Source organism: Haliotis asinina, chromosome 8, assembly GCF_037392515.1.
Source record: "Haliotis asinina isolate JCU_RB_2024 chromosome 8, JCU_Hal_asi_v2, whole genome shotgun sequence".
Lineage (NCBI taxonomy): Eukaryota > Metazoa > Mollusca > Gastropoda > Lepetellida > Haliotidae > Haliotis > Haliotis asinina.
This window is the reverse complement of record NC_090287.1, coordinates 10,166,503-10,187,133: the sequence shown is the minus strand read 5'-3', so window position 1 is coordinate 10,187,133 and position 20,631 is coordinate 10,166,503. Positions and strand designations below refer to the sequence as shown.

The 20,631-nt window shown below is 43.5% G+C and overlaps 2 protein-coding genes across 3 annotated transcripts in view; one reads left to right on the top strand and one right to left on the bottom strand.

Moving 5' to 3' along the window:
* LOC137294962 (peripherin-2-like) lies at nt 1-4,809 on the bottom strand. Its single transcript, XM_067826193.1, has 4 exons — nt 4,259-4,809; nt 2,345-2,576; nt 1,416-1,530; nt 1-488 (listed from the first exon to the last, which is right to left on the bottom strand). The coding sequence occupies exons 1-4, from the start codon at nt 4,807-4,809 to the stop codon at nt 1-3; spliced, it is 1,386 nt and encodes a 461-aa protein (XP_067682294.1).
* A 550-nt stretch (nt 4,810-5,359) lies between these two features.
* LOC137294058 (tetratricopeptide repeat protein 13-like) overlaps nt 5,360-20,631 on the top strand; it is a 33,144-nt gene continuing 17,872 nt past the window's right edge. For both annotated transcript variants that reach the window (XM_067824986.1, XM_067824985.1), the window contains exons 1-3: nt 5,360-5,636; nt 6,180-6,280; nt 7,065-7,140. In XM_067824986.1, the coding sequence (XP_067681087.1) occupies nt 5,381-5,636; nt 6,180-6,280; nt 7,065-7,140 (433 nt within the window). In that variant the 5' untranslated portion in view covers nt 5,360-5,380. The remainder of the gene's footprint in view (nt 5,637-6,179; nt 6,281-7,064; nt 7,141-20,631) is intronic.

The following is a 20,631-nucleotide window of genomic DNA, read 5'->3' as shown; positions in this document are numbered from 1 at the left end:
TCACATCGTACTGAGGATGGGGTTTTTCAGGGAAGGTATAAGGCGAGAATGACTATGGTGAGAGCCACTACTCACATGGTCCCTCCGGGGGGATATATCAAGTAAGGTTCGTGGGGTACTGGGGGACGAAGGAACTCGAATGGGACTGGTGGGGTGGGGCATTGAGGGTGACAACTTCCTAGGAGCGGGGACAGGGGGAGCGAATGAAGATGGTATAGGGGTCGGTACGTCTTTAGACGGATGAGTTCTTGGTTGGTGATTTGAGTTGTTGTCTGCTGTTACAGGGAACTTTCGGGTAGAAGATCGGTTGAATTCTATTGCATGGTAAATATGTTCCGATGAATTGTCAGATTTGACATCTGGGGGAATCTTTCCGTCGTTCTGGGGAATTTCATAGTGATTATCATCGTCCTGGAAATCCGATCCCCACGAGAGGTCCTCATCATCATCGTCAAGAAGGGGTTCCGCCAGTTGCTTGCCTTCGTCATCTGAAACGCAAACGCATCTTAAAGGACACTGTGTCCAAACCAACGTACTTCACATGTGTTCTTTTCCACTCCACTGGAAACCAAATCATAGCCACTGCTCTTCACTCCAGGGGCACCACATTTCAACTATATGGCAAAGGCTCAAGCCTGCACAACAATTCGTAGCTTTTACGATATCGCAGGAGACATGGGTCATCAAAATAACACATGCGTCTAAATATATATTTCCTGTGAGTCGAGCAATCCAAGTTTGGATCGTGTCTCTCAACATACCGTATGCCAACCTCTGTCACAGAATGCCTATCAAAGATAACTCTGTCACATTTAATAGGGTAGATAACAACAGAAGTACTAATACCGCTGTTTGACGGGCTATAGATCTGTTTGGGATGGATTTGTGTGTTGTTTCGTTACTGAGGGCACTGTAGTCCGACCTAGGTTACCAGAATCTGGAAATTTCTGCTGATCATTTTTTAAGCTTCAGCTTAGTAACTTGAAATTTCAGGATTATGTTTTTCTTTTCTAAAAATAAGAAAACGTCCCCCGTGACTACCGTGAACATGCTCGTCCCGTTGGCTGAATTGCATTTATCCTGCGGACAAGTTACTGCTAAATCCATTCATGCCATTTCACCTTTTGCTGAAATTATGTGAATTCTATATACTTTTAGAGATTTCTTATATACAAACTAATGTAAATGTTCTTGTTTCTGTTCAGACGGATCGGTGACGAATGAATGAAAGTTTTTCTCAGACATATTTTATCGATATCAGGGGTAGGGGACACCAAAAATGTGAAGAATTTGGTGTGCGAACGAACGCTTACACTACAAAGCTATTCTAATATTCTTCCCAAATCAACGCGTAATGCTCTTTAGAACATAATTAATAAGACTTTTGCAGTACGGGCCACGTAAGGTGTGCTTACCAGCGGAAGGTCTGCACCAGAAAATGTATCCTGTAGCTGGACCGAAGAGGTCGCCACTTTCATAAGCTGTAGCCATTGATGTCTGGACGATCCGTGTCAGTATCACAGCAACACCCTGCATCATAGAAATCACAAATATAGACAGGTAATATCTACACAGGCACGCACACATGAATTTGTGGTGTGTGAATCCAGGGTATCCGATGGATAAGCGTGTGACCAACCATAAATCGCCAATCAACATAGAAAAACTACGTGCATTCGAACTCGATTCAATCATCAGGGGTGGATATAGCCATTGAAAAAAGAGGGTCCACACTGCTGAGAAAATTGTTCACAGAAATCTGATGCTGATTCATTTACCTGTTGAGACAAGGTGCAGTCCTGAAACGTTACACCATTTTAAAAATATTCCAGCACAATCTCACCAGAAATGGGATTCATTACTGTATACCCATGAATGAAGATTCGAACTCAGGCCTTCGGTGTGATCAGTGAACGCTGAAGTGCTAAGCCATCCCAATGCCCCATCAACACTTGATACAAAAGAGAGCCGGTGACTTAATTCAACACATGCATGTTTTAGACTAAAAGGGTGCAAAATGTATTTCGGCCTAAGGCTATATATGTTGAGGGAGATGATTTCAGGTATTCAGTGGATATTCATTCAATATTTGAATCTGAATAAGACTCGTGCCTAATCTTACGAAGAGACAAAACAAATGTGGCAAGAGAACACGCTGGTTCATTGCAGAACCTTATCGTGAAAATTAGCCTCTTTCGATCATTTTAGCAGTCCTGATATGTTTGGTAATGTCAAACGCCCAAAATGACTAAAAAGGCCAATTTTCTTGATAAGTCTGACAATAAGTCTACGAAAGTTCCCATGTAAATCTGAAATTTCAATTGTCCATTATCCCATCACGCACCTGCAGGATCGATATGCACACGACGAGAGCTCCAACGTTGGTGAGCAGCCCCCATCCGTAGTAGTTGTCCAGGGCATGACGACATCCCACGCTGTGGAGAGTGGTCTTCACTCGATAGTCGTAGTTGTAGTGACGTTTGTTGTCGTGGATGTCGTGATGGATACATGGACGTGGTGATGCGGGGTTACAACAGCTGAAGGGGACGTCGTCGTTGATATAGTTTAGAACAGCACTGGGGAGTTAAAAAGAAAATTATGTCAGCTCAGAACGTCAGTGTCTACTGTCAGTAATGAACGGGGTTAACCCTGTCGCCTAAGGCGGTGAGATTCGCTATGCACATCGTCGGTGACATCTTCGTGATTCGGGTGAAAGTCGATATCGTTCTCAAACCATAGATGAAACTTCTGTACATTGGACAATGATAAGCTGTATTTATGTTTTATACATGCAACACAGACAATGGATTATCGATATAGAAAGCCCCTGTTACACTTGTAACAATTATGATAGAATTACTTGGTCAGTGTCCATATTTTTCAGTTTTCTAGTGTTACATAACGTCAAAGCCGTTGGTTGACTCTGATGAAATAGAAACCTGTCCCTTTTCTCCTCAAACAGATATTAGGGAGTTGGGGTAGTCTAGTGGTAAAACGCGTTCACTCGTCACGCCGAAAAACACAGGTTTGGTTCTATATGCATTGGTACAATGTGTGAAATCTATTTCTAAATACATGTACAGTATCTCCAGCCACGATATTGTTGGAATACTGCTAAAAGAGGCGTAAAATTCACTCAAAACGAAAACTCGCATAGCCAGTATGAATGCAGAAACACGCACGCACGCACGCACACACGCACCTTTGCCGCACATGCACACGCACACGCACTCTCATCGTGACAACAGGCTGCGCAAAATGCAAATATCAAGAAAACACTCTTCATTCACAGTATCCTTCGCGCTGAGATAATTCCAGCCTAACTTCTGATGGCTTTCAATTCGCATGACTAGATTTATAAACATACTTTAACGGGGACAGATGGAGCTCTATTTTCAAGCCGTACAGCCCACTGAGAACTTCGAACAATTAGATTGGTAGTATAACAAATGCTCTGACTTCGTGGTTCCACCCAAGGAAATGTAAGTAGTAAGTAGGTCGCATCTGTGTCTTTATACTGAAACAAACATGTAGATACTAGTATTGAACTGCTGGCACAGCGAGTGAGTGAGTGAGTTTTGCCCCGCTTTTACAATATTCCTGCAATATCACGGCGGGGGGCACCAGAAATGGATTTTCACGCATTGTACCTGGAACTGTTACAACTATAGTAACTGGTTATAAGTCGGTCATCATTACTAAAGTTCCTATCGACTCACAAGTTAATTAACTCTTGCAAGAATAATTTTCATAAATTTAACTTCGGTCGAATTGCTTTCAATACTTATATAAAATTTCCATTCAATTTTCCGATTATTATTACGAAAACTGTAACTATAGAAACAACGTACGTTAAACATACCAGTCAGGTTTAACATGGCTGTCTATGGCATAGATTAAAATCAAACTGTACTTATGGTGCCTAATAAGGTGCCATTCGATTACTAATCAACGGAAAGATGAAAGAAAATTATGTACAATTATGTACGTATGTTTGCAAAATATTAAAATAAAATGAGTTCTAAAATTTATGAAAATTATTCTTGCAACATTTAATTAACTTGTACGTTTGTGGAAATTTGACTCGCGTATGGCCTTCCACTGTATGTGTAATGTACTCCACGGGTCGGGGAGGGGCATACTGTGTAAATTGTTCAACGTGATTGTTTGTACTTACATTTTATTTCATGTCAAAATCACAAACCCAGCCTAGGCAATTACCTTTTGTTAACGATTTGTTTTAGGCATATAATCTTACCTTTCAGTTTTTAGATAGTCACTGTGTATCCAGGAGACAGAAAACCAGTCTGTGTATTTATCGTTTCCACAACACTCGAACTCAATCTGCACTGTGTCGATCTCCTGTTTCATGCCTGGGTCCGATTTGTACTTTTTCATTGCTGAGGATATGCCCTTTTGTAATGAAGAGCTTAGATGAGTAATTTGTACAAAACACATGATCCCTGCAGCAAAAATCGCCAGACAGAGCACGAGTCCTATTATAACTGTGGGGAACAAAAATTTAATCAAACCCTCCCTCTTCTTCTTTTTCCTGCTCAAAAACACCACCGTACCACAAAAACAATTGTGACATACGCATAGAAATCCTGTTGTAATTATACATGATGGTAAAACTGTCGTATTCAAATCTTCAATCAAGTGCACGTTTGTCTGAACAGCTCCTTGAATGTACGCCCCTGCACCAAGAAGCATGACCGAAGGAATAATGCAAATGAGGCTGAGAATGGATGACACCAATGTAATCTTCAACCTTGTCTCTTCCGAAAGGTCTATCAGAAAATTTGCCATACCGTTTCATTTTCATCAGTCACTGATTGCAACTAGAGTGTCTAATACAGAATGAACATCGGTGTTTTCCATCTTTTGAAACTGTCGACAAAAACAACATGGCGAATGACGTTGTCATAGAACTGATAATTTGACGTCATTAATGTAATTACGTCATTCGCTTAGTTCATTGTATATGACGTCATCAGTGGATTATATTCGTTCTGTTTGTAGAACAACCACTATGCAATACTTACCCATAAAAATGTACCGGTATGGAAGTTTCTGCATTTTCCGTAAAATGTATACTACATCTTTACCGCATTAATTGTTTGGTATGAACTGAGTTTCTGCGCACTTGGTATGGTCGGTCAATAAATTCACTGATAAAGTGATAAATATATAGAATCTACATTCATGTCAACACACAATATTATAAGGATCATTTACAAGCAAGTATCGAACTTATTTAACCAGATCATACACGTGCTAACAGATCACACATCTGAAAGTGATCCAAATCGTTTCTTACAGGGTTTACTCCCCTTGCCACACGTCTTGCACGCTGAAGTCAGGTTTAGCTCATGGTGACATGGCGCTGTTGTGGTTAACGGTGGTGGGTTTACAGTTATGTTTTACACTGCAGGACAATCAGTTCTGCGAAATTGCCAATGTCCAAATCGAACATGAAGATGGAACCAGACAGGTTTTTGAATTAAAACGAATCGAACCAATTAAGGGCTCCCCTTGCCTTGTATGTGGGAATAAGGCGAGCAACAGAGAATGGGAAACAACTCCACTCAAGTTCAACATCGTGTTGACGCCCGGCGAAGTTGTTGCAGAGTGTGGTGCGTGTTTGTATAGATTAAAATATTATTCATAGCGCCATTTGAGAATTATATTCAGCCCAATAAAGGCATGGTGCAGATCACTTACAGCTTGGGTAATAGTGAGAACTGACATTGACAGGTCAGATAATACACCCACTTGTATCGATCGGATGGGTGTGTGCTATATAGATTGTGATACTTTGTTTACGTTTAATAAACAATTGATTACTGCATTTATAACAGTATTCACGATTTTATCACTGTCAGTTTACATGAGCCTCTAATTACACATTTGTGTATAATGTTTTTCTTCACAAATGCTGATAACGATGAGCCCATTGAGGTACTATAGCACTATATACAACTTTTTTGTTTTTATACCAAAAGGGCTGTGAGCTAATTCACCAATGTGTTTGTAATAACTTTTTTGAGTCATTTTATATAAAAATAATTCTGCTTTGTTATCACATGCATGAATGTGGACAACATTTCCATGTTGGTGCCAAACATGTTTATCCTGTGGTGCGAAATCTTTCATTGTTTTCTTGATTTGCACTACAGAGACAGGCAAGCACAATCTACCAGCTGGGCTTTGTACCTCTCAGAGTATGAACCAAGTTTGCAGAAAAGATGATCCATCTTCATGTCCAGAGGACCCCCAGGTAGCATATTTTTTAAATGTTAGCAGAGATACATGTAAAGGAATAGTAGTGAAAATATTCTCAGAATTTCTCTGATCATTACTTTTGATACATAAGCTTATCTGCCAGGCTACAGCTTGGCAACTGATTTTTTTAATTGTTATTGCGTCAAAGCATCAAATGTTATGTAGATGATTTAAAAAAATCCCAGTATTATTTTGTGTGTTTGACATGTTGCAAGGGGGGAAAATGTTGATCAGGCCAGAGCAATGTTATTTCTTGTTTTATGGATTTTTGTCCTCACAAAACCTAAAGGCAGGAGGAAAACAAAAAATAAGAAATCACCAGTCAAAGTAATATTCCTTTGAATGCTAAAAGTATTTAACTTTCGGCAATTTATGAAGTGTACATAGGGTAAAAAATCCCAGTCTAAAGAATTGTTTGGTTAAGTTTACATTTTTGTCATTAGAATTTTATTTTTTGATCGGGAAAATTAATTTTTAATTTTTTTTCCAATTCTTGAAAAAAAAAGACCAGCAGATCTGTAAAACAAGAAATAAAATGGTTTGGTCTCAGGATAATTCATTTTCAAATTTTGAAGGAAATAGTTTTGCAATCTGTAATCCAACAGCTAAACAAAAGTTAGTCTAAGTGTTATTGAAATTGAACGAATATGTTAGAATTTCTGTACACTATATTTTGACAGCGTTAACCTGTATTTTTCTTAACACCACATTTGTTATATTGAAACAAAGTGAAATACAATCATGATTAATTCGTATTATTTCAATGATGTTTGTTACAGATCTTAGCAAACAGTATAGTAGAACAAGGTCTTGTTCCTATGGCAACTGGAGATGCTGATGTTGACCAAAAGATTGGTAAGATAATTTGTCGAGTCATTTTAAGTACTCACGGTAATAGAATTGTTCCATTGCCTAAAGCCAAATTGTGAAAAGTACCAGTTGATAAGAACACAGTAGGCCTATTGTATACATGTACATATTATATTTTAGTCATAATCATATTTAATCATTAGAAGATTAACTTCCAGAGTCCTGTTCACTAAGGCTGCAACAATTCACTCTGACCTCATTTCAATTCGATTTTCTATACTGGCCACTCGATCATTTTTTATTTGATTTTTCATATTAGTAAAAACAAGATTTCATTTCATCCTCAGTGTCAGCTTTTTATTGTGAAATCCATCATCAACTTGGAGATATCTTTTAACAACAATTGTCAACAAGTTGTTATAATATGCTGTTTGTTTCCCCAGTTTGATTCCCTAAACTATTATCTTATCTCAGCTGCTATATCTATTCCACACCACAACCCAAACCACAGTCTGTGACACCCTATTCTGACACATTGTTTGAGACAACCCCTCCTACCTGTTTCCTCTAATACTGATAGTGAGACTCCTAGTAGTATAGGGAATGACAGTTCTGGCTCACTTTCAAGAAATGTCTCTACAAAGCCTTATTTACTAAATAAGGCTTTGGTTGGGTCATTAGCTCTTGCTACTATTACCCCTACTACAAAAAAGTTGGCGGTAATTACTGTGCCTTGGTAGGAGGTAACACTGTGCCGTACGGTACGATCAATAATTCTTCTCTTACAAATCCCCTACCCGGCCCATCCCTCAAGTAGTATAAGTTAGGTTCGTCGGCTTTTATATCCACTTTATCTGTGTTGTAAGTTTTGACTGACCATATAGGATCGGTGGCTCGCTTACGGCTATCGCCCTCGTGTTCCCTTATGTTATGTTTATATCGATGAAACAGTTTAACGTGAACCGCCTACGATCTCTTTGGTGTTCATAATAAAGGCTTGCTGGGCTTTTTGTATTCCCTGTGCTATGTACTTTTTTTTCTCGTCCTCGCTGATAGCAGACTTACGAGACTTGGATCGAATATCTTGTTTCATTCCGTTATATTTTTTGAGTTCAGAGAGGATTGAACTAAACTCCTCTTCTGAGATCTTACTATCAGAGAGTGCCGTGGAAATTCGCTCACTTACTGTGTTCAGCTTTGCTTCGGCCAGAACCCTGATCTCGTCGTGTTTCAATGCCTTACGATTAAGTCTGCGTGATACTAACTTAAGCGCCAACCCTGCCAACCCTGCCACCCCTGCCGTTATTTCAAAACCTAGCACTATAGGTGCAGCCACGATGGTGGTTAACAACCCAACGCCTGCCGCCCCTAGTCCCATGCTGGTTGCCATAAGGGCAGTGTCAGCCCCGTCCACGATATTGAAAGCTCTATTGTACTTTTTACATAATGCTTTCCGCGTGTCACGGTCTTGTTCTAGTTGACGTTTCACATCACATAACTGCCTCAAGCGGAACCCATCTACGGTTTCCAACGTCTTCGCTACTTCCTCTACGACTGGGTACAGACCCATCCTATAATATATATTTTGAAAGATATTTTAATTGGGGTTCAGTTAATAGTCTATCAATGTATTTGAAGTCTACAAGTTGTATATTAGTATTCAGGGTAATAGGTGTTAAGCCAATAAACTTTTCTGTTGTAATAAAAACCCCACTGAGATTTATTAAGCGGTTTATAGGACCCCCGTAGGTATCCCGTTGTATAATAATACGACAATATTTGCTTGTGTGTTCGTCAAACCAGTGTATTGACACCCCGGGTAAAATTTGGTGTACTCGTGAGGTGTTTTCATTGTCTGAATGTAAGAAGACTTCTATGATGAGTGTGTAAGGGGCGGCTATACTAAGACCTACGTTAGGATTATAATTGATAAATGCTAATTTATTGTCTTCTCCAGGCTTTAACCTATTTTTTTCGGTCTCAGAAGTTGCTATGAATGCCCTATCCGGAACGAAATCCCCGGTCCAGATACCGTTGTTCCTAATCTTAGTGACATATTTTGTATATGTATCTATTGTGATATAAGGTGAGGCGAGTGTTAAATTGATCAGCCATTTGGGCTCTTTTAAATCTGATAACAGCACCAGTCTGTACACGTTGTCTTTGAAGTGTAGGACGTATAATTCATCTTCCTCACCAGGCTGATCGAATCCCTCCGTATCTCCTAAGTCGTTAAGTGTAGTGTTGGGATGATGACTGGTCATTATTATACTATTACGATATAATTTCCAACTGGTTTTCTGATAATAATTCAGGGGTTAACTTCATACCCATGAAGTGTATGTTGTCAGGCAGGAAGATATTGATTAGTGATATCTTATTTTCCACGATCACGTTGACCCCTTGCAGACTGGTCTTGGAGTCGACACCCACCCGCACGTAAACGTTGCAAACTTGAAACTGGTGTCGTTTCACCCACCCGAGTTTGATCCCCTTCACGATCTCGACATCATTCACCGATGGTTCCCCTAGGTAGACTTTGATGAATAGTGTTGAGTTTGCCGGTAGACTCTCTAGTATCTTGGTCACGCCTTCGAATTCAGACACCAACTGCAATTTCACGTTTTGTATGGTTGGTTTACTCGATAGCATGTGGGCTGCTATAGTGTTGACTGGGCTGACGACTACGCTACGTCTCTGAGTTGGTACGTAAGCCACGAGCAGGGTTCCATTGTTCACGACTTTGTTTAGGTGGTTGTCTTTGTTATCCGTAAACACGTAAGGGGAGACGAGTCTAATATTGAGAAACCAGTTATTATCGGGTAACAACACCCACTTGTCATCTTCGGTGAAGATGAGCATATATGGCTTGTTTCGGGCGACGGTAGTGCTCTCAACATCGTCTAAGTCGAACAGTTTACCTCCGAACGATGGGTATATTACCCAATTATTATCACCGGTGTTGACAAGGGAGTACTTAGTGTTTACTGTTGCTCTTGTGGTATCTATCATATCACTTAGGGTTCCACCGGAGGGGATTTCAACGCGTTTGTAAATGTTGTTTTTCAGTTGCAAGGCATACGATTTACCATCTACTCCGGGAGCGTCGAAACCGCGTGTGTCTCCGAGGTCGGAGATCCCGATATTGGCGCATTTTTTCACTCCGGGTCCTTGTGCGCTGGTCATGTTACATGAAGTGTTAAGCTGAGGTATCCTATATTTACAGGATTATGATTTATATCTAACACCGATATTGTCAGCTCAGGTATGTTGCCCTGGGTTAATCTCTTATACTGCCGTGGTGAAAACGACTCGGTTCTACCGTCGTTGAATTTCTCAGTTTTCACTGGCACTGCTCTCAATATAGTGGAAGGGTGACCTCCTTGAATGTTATACGTTGTGCTCACCTGACTGAGATGAATGTACAGCTCTCGGTACGGTACTAGGTCGGGTAACTTCGTGCCTGTGACGGTTGTTGTTGGTTTTATCTCGTCAGGAGACATACCGAGCATCCTTGCTAATGGTCGGCCGAGCCTCAAAGGGTTTCTTCCGTTGTTGATTAACACCACTGTGCCGTTTGAGTCGTTCATCTTGAGTTCAGCTCCCAGGGGTTTGAAGACCTCATCGTTTAGAGAGCACACGCTGTAGTAGCCGTCAGTTATCTGGCTGCGAGTTCCACTGACGAACAGCTTATTGTTGCTGATATTAATGTTAGTCCATTGCGGTAGGTAGGTGATATCGCAGAGTGCGACTTCGAGTTGACCTGACGTGTTATCGATCGCGTGCGTCAGCTGAACGGCCTCACCGCTCGTTATTCCTGGAAGTGTTATGTACATATTATAATATATGAATTATATATTATAATATGGATTTAGCACACTTGAAAATCGTGGTGAATGCAGATGGTACGGGGTTTAAAACAACCTTTATTGATATCTTTGAAAAATATATCGTGTCCGTTAATAACGCGCAGGCGGTGGTAAACTGGAATCAAAACCCAATGCAGTTTTGGCAGAACCAACTCAACTTTGCTGTGTGGTGTGCGACGACAGGGTCGGGTGTGACACGAGACTACGGTATAGACGAACTGAGTAAGGCGGTTATTCTGTTTCATATTTATTATCAAACGAGACGAATATTGAAGGAAATAAGTGCTCCTCTTCCCCAAGATAAAGCGTGGAGTATGACGAATAACCCCTATGATAGACGCGCTTATGAACGTATTTGTGGGGAGTTTGAGATTCCAACGAATAAAGACTTTCGCCTTCCTGGTGTGAACCATGGTCTCGGTATAGTTCTCGTGTACTTCTACAGGTCCGGAACATATTATGCCGGTTCTAAAGATGGTTCATACAACCCAAACCGTCATACATTTACAGGCCCCACAACGAATGAAAAGATCCATGTCAGCTGTATAAAGCAAACCAGTCCTGATGCAGCCACAGCCTGGACTAAAATGATCTCAAAAACATCGAAAGAATTCACTCGTGCTGGTACAATACGCTTGAACGACTCGATTCGAACGTACGTGTGGGCGCTGTTGGGTGCGCAGTCGATGACGCGTTCCAACATCCTCGGTAAGGTAACTGCTTACGACGCTCAGACACAATTCGTTTCCAACGTTGAGGATGCTATCAATTCTCCAGTTGATCTCCCGAGGGCTATCGACCGTTACCAAAACGTGTTAGAATACGCCAGATCGAAAGTCAATTACGTGTTCGGTGTGGGGTTGTACATGGCTCCGAGTGATATGCAACTGAGAATAAAAAAAGTGGTGGGTTATAACAACAAAATAGTCATAGCCACGGCGGACCAAAAGTTGGGTATCAACCCCGATATTAACACCCCATATATCCCACACATCCCACCACGTGAAAAGGGTATAGTGGCGCCACCCCCGGAGCCTAAAGTTCATGTGCCCCTCACACCCCCTCATATACATGTGGGGGTACCCCCCTATCAACAGCATATTGATAATAAAACAGCCTTAGTGGTTGGTGGGGTAACTTTGGGACTTATTTGGTTAAAGATTTCTTAGCCGCTACGTACACCAGACCCGCCACGGCGACTATGGCTGCCCACAGGTTTTGACTGAGCCACATGGCAGTTTTAGACAGAGCGCCCAACAACCACGAGACGATGCTACCCAGGATGCCGGGAAGGGCTTCGGCGGCTTTACCAGCCAGTTTAGCTAGGCCTTCCCCGAGTTTTTTTATCCAGTCTTTAACACCCCCACCGCCACTTGGAGTTCCCCCGCCGGCAGGCCCCACAGGGGTTCCCCCCGTCAGTGACACCACGAGGGTTGATATGATGAAACCCAATGCAGTTAGAATGCTGGCGATGGTGATCCCTTGCTCCCGGAACAATATCCGAATCCTGTCTGCTAACGTGGTGTCTCGGTGGAGGACTTGATTGATGGTTTCCCGTATACGGCTGACCTGGGATCTAAGCTTTTCTTTGTAGCCGGACGCTGTCTCCAACCAGGTCTGCCTTTCATCTTCCAAATTACGTATTCGTTCCTCAATGGTGGCTTTCATAGACTCGTCCTCAGTTTCACCGAGTTTTTTCTTTTCATAGGCGATGTGGTCGTCTATCTCACTCATTTTGGCTGTGCTTTTCCAGAGCTGACCACGAATGGTTTGCATCAACAGGTCCAACCCCCTCAGTTCCCGAACGGTAAATTCGAGCCCCGGGAAGGGCTCGTTCTCGTAGTCAGCCAACACCTTTTTAATATCATAAGTCATGTTTTGATCTGATGTGGCGTCCCTGATGCCTTCCAGACCTTGAACTAACTTCGGAGGATACTGCTTAGGTCGCGCGCCACCGTAATCTATGAAACCTAGTTCATCTTGGACCAACTGACTTCCATGTTTACCGGCTAATGTTGATAAAGCAAGCGGTTCTCTAGTGCGTTTATTCATGAGATCGATCTCCGGGCGAGACTTCAAACGCAGCGTGCCATTGCTGAGGGTAAAATCGGAATAGTTCCTTCCCAACGGCTTGAGTTTGGATTTATTTTCAACTGGGTTGTAATAATCATCGACGGCGTCTTTAAGGAGCTCGTCACCTTGCGAGAATGAGGTCTCCTGGTCATCATTGAATGCCTGGGCACTATCGTCCCACATATCATCCATAGGTATGTCTTCATCCATTAGTATTAAAAATATATTTCATTTATATAACAATGTACGGTAGAAAATTAGATCCTTTCAGAAGATTGAGAGAGCCATTAGGCGCCAGAGCCGTGCGACAGTCGGTGACCATCACCAACAATCCCAGCAAGATAGACCAGAATCAAACTCTGCTGGTTAGATTTCCAAACCTTGGTGAGAATGACCTCATTGTACCAGGCACTGTTCGATTGGCGTTCAATATCACGTTGACCTCCGTCAACGATAAACGCGAGCTAGTGCGGAACGTGGGGCGAGCTATCATCAAGAAAACGACCGTCAAGATCAGCGGTAACGAGGTGCTGAGCATCGATGACAGCGACGTGTTTCACTGCTACAGGGATCTCTGGAAAAGCGATGGAGAACGAGTCAATGATGTGTACCAGGGCATCAGCAAATCAACCCGGGCGCGCATAGGGTATGTCTTCACGCAAGACCAGCAAGACAAGCTATCGGCCGGTGAAAAGGCCATCGCTCTAGCATACGGGAATCGATTCTGCGTGCCGCTCGACTTCGAGTTGCTCACGGGACACGCGCCGTTTTACCAGGCCGCGCTGGGTGATAGACTCGAATACGAGCTCACGTTTAACGACTATAGCAAAGTAGTGCGTACGCCGAACGGTGATGAGGCCAGTTATGCCATAGACAACATCTCTCTGGAGTTCGACATGGTCACTAGCCCGGAGCTGGCCAGGCAGGTTCGAAGCCAGTACTCTGGGAAGATGGCTATCCTATACGATCGCGTACTGAGGCATAGATCAATCGTGCGAGATAAGAGCGACACTGTGTGGAATATCAACCTGAACGTGCCGGCGCGATCGATGAAAGGTATCCTGGTCGTCCCCGTGGAGGATTACGAGCCATTCCAGAGGGACAGCGAGAAGTTTTTCAACCCCGAGATTGAAAAGGTGGAAGTGACCATCGAGGGCGTGCCCAACCAGCTGTTCAGTCATGGTATGAGACCACACCAGCAGTGGGATGAGATAAAAAAGCTACCAGTGGGGGATTATATAACAAAGGACCTGGACCTAAGCTCCGTGCAGATCGGTGAATACCTGACCACCAAGTACGCCCTATGGTTGGACATGCGATCCACGGATGATGATAAACTGCACGGCAGCGGGCGCCGTATAGATAACGGCAGCGAAGGGATAACCATCCAGATTACTAAGAAGGCTCAAACCGCTGGTAAGTTGAAATTATATCTGTACGTTATTATGGACGCGCAACTTAATATAGACAATGGGAGATTCGTGCAAGCCATCTACTAGTGGGGGAGACCCCCTGGGGTTACCCACTGACCCACACTGCGCTATCATATGCGGGCAGACTGGCTGTGGGAAGACCGTTTTCGTGTTGGATATGTTGGAGGGTTACTACAAGGATGTGTTCGATAACATCGTTATCATATGCCCTACTCTGAGCATGAATAAATCGTACGCGCGACCTTGGGTGATGACGGACCCGGACGTACACAAAATCAACCCTGGAACACGCCTGCAGGACTGGTTGAAAACTCTTCACGAGAAATTTAAAGGGGAACCGACGCTGTTTATACTGGACGACTGCAGCGCTAATCGCGAGATAACAAAAAAGAGAGACATGCTATCGTACCTGGCCTTCTCCGGCCGGCATGCAAATCACAGCGTCTGGGTGCTAACGCAGAAGTTCAACTCGGTGTTGAAAGACCTCAGGGAGCAGACGCGATGGGTGGCCTTATTTCACTGCAAGGACAGGGATTCGTTTGAGGAGTGTTTGAGAGAGAACGATGTGATGAGTAAATTAGAACGGGAACGGGTGAAGAAACAGCTCGCTGAAACTAAACACGCTAAGCTCGTGCTAAAAACCGACCAACCAGTAGCATATAGAGTGTGCTAAGCAAAGCTAAGCTAAAGCTAAGCAAAGCTAAGCAAAGCTAAGCAAAGCTATGATATTTGAAGTATTTGTCGTGTGCAACTTAACCTTCATTTCTCTGTGTTTTGCCTGCATCGGGTATTATATAGTTAAAACTAAATCTTACTTGTTATATTATAAGATGGAGTGTGAGGAATTGCTCGAACAGTTGGGGGTCTCCTCCACGCCGCCGGCAGGCCCCACTGTGGGGGATTCCCCCAAGCGAGAGAAACTGGTGGCGTTGGCTGTTGGCGGCAAAGCCAAACATTACTTTGGAGACTACACTCCGGATAAAATTCACAAAATGTCAGCCGAAGAAATCGATAAGCTATACGCTAGATACGAGTCCCGGCTCGGAGCAGAAATGACAAAGACAATAGGATCGGCTATGACCCAGATATACACCGGTATTGTGTCACATTTCCTTCCCATTCCACCAGAGCGCCGACTTTACCTGTGGGAGGACCTCGAGAAAGACCCTTTTATCGAACACGCCGTGAGCTCTATCAGCTGCGGGCTGTACCACAAATATGGCATGTTGTTGGCTCCAGTGACGGCGGCGATTATCACGGCAAAACATTGTCAATTTGAGAGAAAGAATAATAATAATAGTATAGATGGATGCTGCACAGGAAACAGTGGGGGATACCCCCACACCCCCAACAGTGAGTTCACAGGAACCAGTGAGTCCCGAGGTGACAGTGGAGACCACTTCAGTGGGGGTGCCCCCAACAGTAACCAGGCAGAAGAATCCTAAGAGAGTAGCTGCCGGTAAAAAACGGTGGTGTAACCAACATAAAGTGGCCAACCCAACCCGACTGTTGTTGGCTGTAGGTGCCGTGGTTATAACATGGTTATACGTGGGGGTACCCTCCCACAGTGAGCCACCACCCAACAGTGAGCCCCCCACCCACACGGTAGATCCGCATATCATGTTATAATTTTAATATTTTTATATCATATACATAATGTCTGAGGGGAAAACGTTCGTCAACGACGCATACCACGCCACAGTGGTAGCCAGTCTAGCAGTAGGGTACGCTCGGTTGACTAAAATGGTGCTTAAACAACCAACTATCAAGCTAGATTTCAACCTGCAGGATATGGGTATGCTCATAATGAACCTTGGTATGGCGATGGCCACAAAAGACATCCTAGTAAAACAAGGAATAATACCTGATAATATAATGAAATAAATATAGGGATGGCCACGATAGCTATGATGGTTGGTGGGGCGTTAGTGAATGCCCTGGCATTTTCCGGGAGTAATTTCCTCTTCTCTAAACTACGAGATGATCACGCGGCTGAAATACAGGAAGAAAGGAAGCGACACGATCTCGCTACTGAGAAATTACAAAGGGCACAGGCCGAGTACGCTAAAAAACGTCTCCAGAGGATCGATTTTATTAACGAACAACTCAAGCGTGAAAACCATGCCATTAAAACATTCTACGATGTCGATGAAGCAATGAAAGAATACTACCTACTAACTGGTAAACAATTGGAACCGCTCAATAAACCCACACTCGCTCAGTACTACACACCATCCAAGGGGCAAATGAATCGTGAACTGGGCTTCATAGTTTTAGGTATAGCAGCTACTGCGTTGGTTGCGAAGCAATTAAATTAAAATACCTATATAAGTAAACATGAAAGCGAATACATACTTATGGGGAAGACCGAGGCCTGTGGTAGGAAATGCAGGAATCAGGGGTTCTGTTGTTTCCATATGGGAAGTCCTAACTACACGTGTTCTGTGTGTGGTATCGGGGTTAAAGGACACTACTGTCTATGTAAAGCTCACGGAGCGAACGTAGTCAGACATCAACTCATCTACGAGAATAAAAAAGGCTACATAAAAGAACGTAGGCGACTGCTCAAGATAGCCACTTAAGGGTTATCTCCCCTTACTGTGAACCAATTAGACATTGGTTCTCTTAGGTGTAAACACGATGTCTACTGTAAGCGAGCTCAAGCGGGTCGCAAAACAGAGAGGTGTCATCGGGTATTCTCGAATGCGGAAGTCAGCATTGTTGAGATTACTAGGTTTAGAAGCCCCTCCTACGGTAAAACAATTAAAAGCTCAAGCAAAACAGCTTGGACACACGGGTTATTCAAACCTGGGGAGAGCCGGGTTAACCGCATTATTATCACATGCCCCCGTAGCACGTCCCACTGTAAAACAATTGAAAGCCGAGGCACATGATTTGGGTTTAGGCGGGTATTCCCGTATGAGGAAACCACAACTTTTAGAATTATTACGACAGAATAGAGCTATTGACCTACAGTTCGTGCGCACTGAGCACGCCGTAGGCAATTATTTGAGAGGTTGGCGCATGCGCGTTGATAGAAACATAGACATTACAGATATCAAGCCTCTGATAGCTGATAAGGTCAACCAGGAACTAAATAACATAGGAAGTATCAAGTTTCAGATCACAGTGAAAATGTCACTCGATAAGCAGGTTGGGAGTACCACTGAGTATGTTCAGCCTTACTTCCGAGGTAAACAAGAGGTCGTCACACATGCAGAGACCATTGACGCATCAATCGATACAAGTTTTCAGCAGATACGAGAATACCTAGAACGCTACACACACTTAGGGTCCGGGTGGGTTGTAGATAAAATCGATAATGTCTATCTAGACATAGCTAACTACGTGCCGTTCAGAGGCGGGTCATACCTAGCCTTGCCTCCCTACTATAAGAACAAACATGCCATAGTAAACGTTAAGAATAGAGGAAACGATTGCCTGAGGTTAGCTATCAGGTCAGCCTTATTTCCAGCTGGTAAGAATTCAGATAGGCTTTCTAGCTATCCCCAAGATGATGGGCTTAATTGGGATGGTATAGATGAACCCACCCCAATATCCCAGATCACTAAAGTAGAAAAACAGAATAATCTGGCTATAAATGTCTTTGGGCACGAAGGTAACACAACAATAGTACACAGGGTCAGCCCGGTGAAGGATCGCCAAGTTATCAATATATTCATGATCCAGCGAGGTGAAAAGTATCACTACACATGGATAAAACATCTCAGCCGGTTGTTGCACGACCAGTCGAAACATGATGGGGAAAAACACTTTTGTGTACGATGCCTACACGGTTTCAGTCGAGCTGATTTATTAGAATCCCACCGGGATGATTGTCAAGGTGTGGGGCAGACGGACATACGAGTCGACATGCCTAAGGAAGGTGAAAATATCCTAAAATTCAGTAACCACAAGAACCAAATGTCTGTACCTTATATTATATACGCCGACTTCGAAGCCTTAATTGTGGGTGGGGATTCCCCCAGTGGTAGCTTCACCCACAAGACACAAGAGCTTAAAGCCTGTTCGTTTGGATACATTGTAGTCCGTTGTGACGGGGAAACGAAAGCTCCGGTAGTGTATAGGGGGCCTGACGCGGCTGAAAGGTTTCTAAAGTGTTTGCAGGAGGAAGAAAAAATTATTAGGAATGCATTGTATAAAATCGCTCCCATGCGTATGACCCGAGCCGACAGGCTAGCTCACGCTAGTAGCACTAACTGTCACGTGTGCGACTCACCACTTAACGGTGATTCGGTGAGAGATCACTGCCACATAACTGGTAAGTATAGAGGCGCCGCTCACAACGCGTGCAACCTCAAGCTTAAAATCAACCCTAAGACAATAAACATCCCCGTTGTCTTTCACAACTTGAGAGGGTACGACTCACACTTGATCATGCAGGCCATCGCGAAAATCGATGGTAATATAACGTGCATCCCCAACAACATGGAGAGATACATCTCCTTCAGCTTAAACGGACTTAGATTCATTGACTCGTTTCAGTTCCTCCTGTCGTCACTCGACAGTCTGGTCAAGGCCAACAATACCTTCCCTATCACCGATCGATACACAGACGCCGAGACTAGACCCCTGCTTATGAGGAAGGGTGTGTACCCCTATGAGTACATGGATAGTTGGGCCAAGTTCACCGAGACCAGACTACCCCCTATTGACTGCTTTTATAGCAAGCTGAATGAGGCGTCCGTCTCACGAGATGATTACTCGCACGCGACTAACGTATGGAATAAACTGGGTTGTAAGAACCTGGGTGATTATCACGACCTGTACTTGAGGACAGATGTACTGCTGTTAGCCGACGTGTTTGAAACGTTTCGGCGGACGTGTTTAAAGCAGTATAAACTCGACCCCGCATGGTATTACACCAGCCCAGGTCTGTCGTGGGACGCCTTGCTTAAAAAGACCGGAGTTAATTTGGAATTGCTCACAGATTACGACATGCACCTATTCATTGAGAAAGGCTTGCGAGGTGGGATTTCCATGGCATCCAAACGATACGCTAAAGCAAATAATCAATACGTGAAAGGTTACGATCCTAACAAACCAACCAATCACATTCTATACCTCGACGCAAATAACCTGTACGGCTGGGCCATGAGCCAGTATCTACCTACAGGGGGATTCGAATGGGTACCCCACGTTGATGTTATAGAGGTTGCACCAGATTCGAACAAAGGGTATATCCTCGAAGTTGACTTAGAGTATCCCAAGGAATTACACACATCGCACAACAGCTATCCCCTGGCCCCCGAACGTATGAAGGTTAACACAGACTGGATGTCTGAGTACCAACATAACTTGTCAGGTGGTCGTGTGACAGACGTTGAAAAACTCGTGCCTAACTTAATGAATAAGACCAAATACATCGTTCACTATCGCAACCTACAGCTGTACCTGTCGTTGGGTATGAGGCTGACCAAAATACACAGGGTGCTCATGTTCGACCAGAGCCCATGGATGGAGCCCTACATCAGAATGAACACAGACCTACGAAAAAAAGCAACCAGTGATTTTGAGAAAAATCTCTACAAACTCATGAATAACTCGGTGTTTGGTAAGACTATGGAAAACCTGAGGAAACGCGTAACCGTGAAGCTGGTTAGATCTAGTGAGGAAGACAAGCTCAGGAAATTGATAGCCAGTCCGGCATTCAACCGTAATAAAATATTTACAGACAACCTGGTTGCCATACACATGAAGAAAAGCCACATAAAATTCAACCGACCTGTTTACGTGGGGATGAGCATCCTCGATTTATCCAAACACCTGATGTACGACTTTTACTACAACGAGCTTAAGAAACAGTACGGCGACAGGTGTGAAGTACTGTACACTGACACGGATTCCCTACTAATGGAGATTCGAACCGAGGACGTGTACGAGGACATGAAAAAACACCTCGATTTATACGACACCAGCGACTACCCTAAGACCCATGCCCTACACAGCACGGTAAATAAAAAGGTCCTAGGTAAGATGAAGGACGAGTGTGCTGGCACGCCCATAGCCGAGTACATAGGTTTGAGACCTAAGATGTACTCCATACTGAAAGCCGACAATAGTGAGATCCGGAAGGCTAAGGGGGTTAAGAAGTATGTGGTGAAACAACACATCAAACACGCCAGATTCAAGGAAGCCCT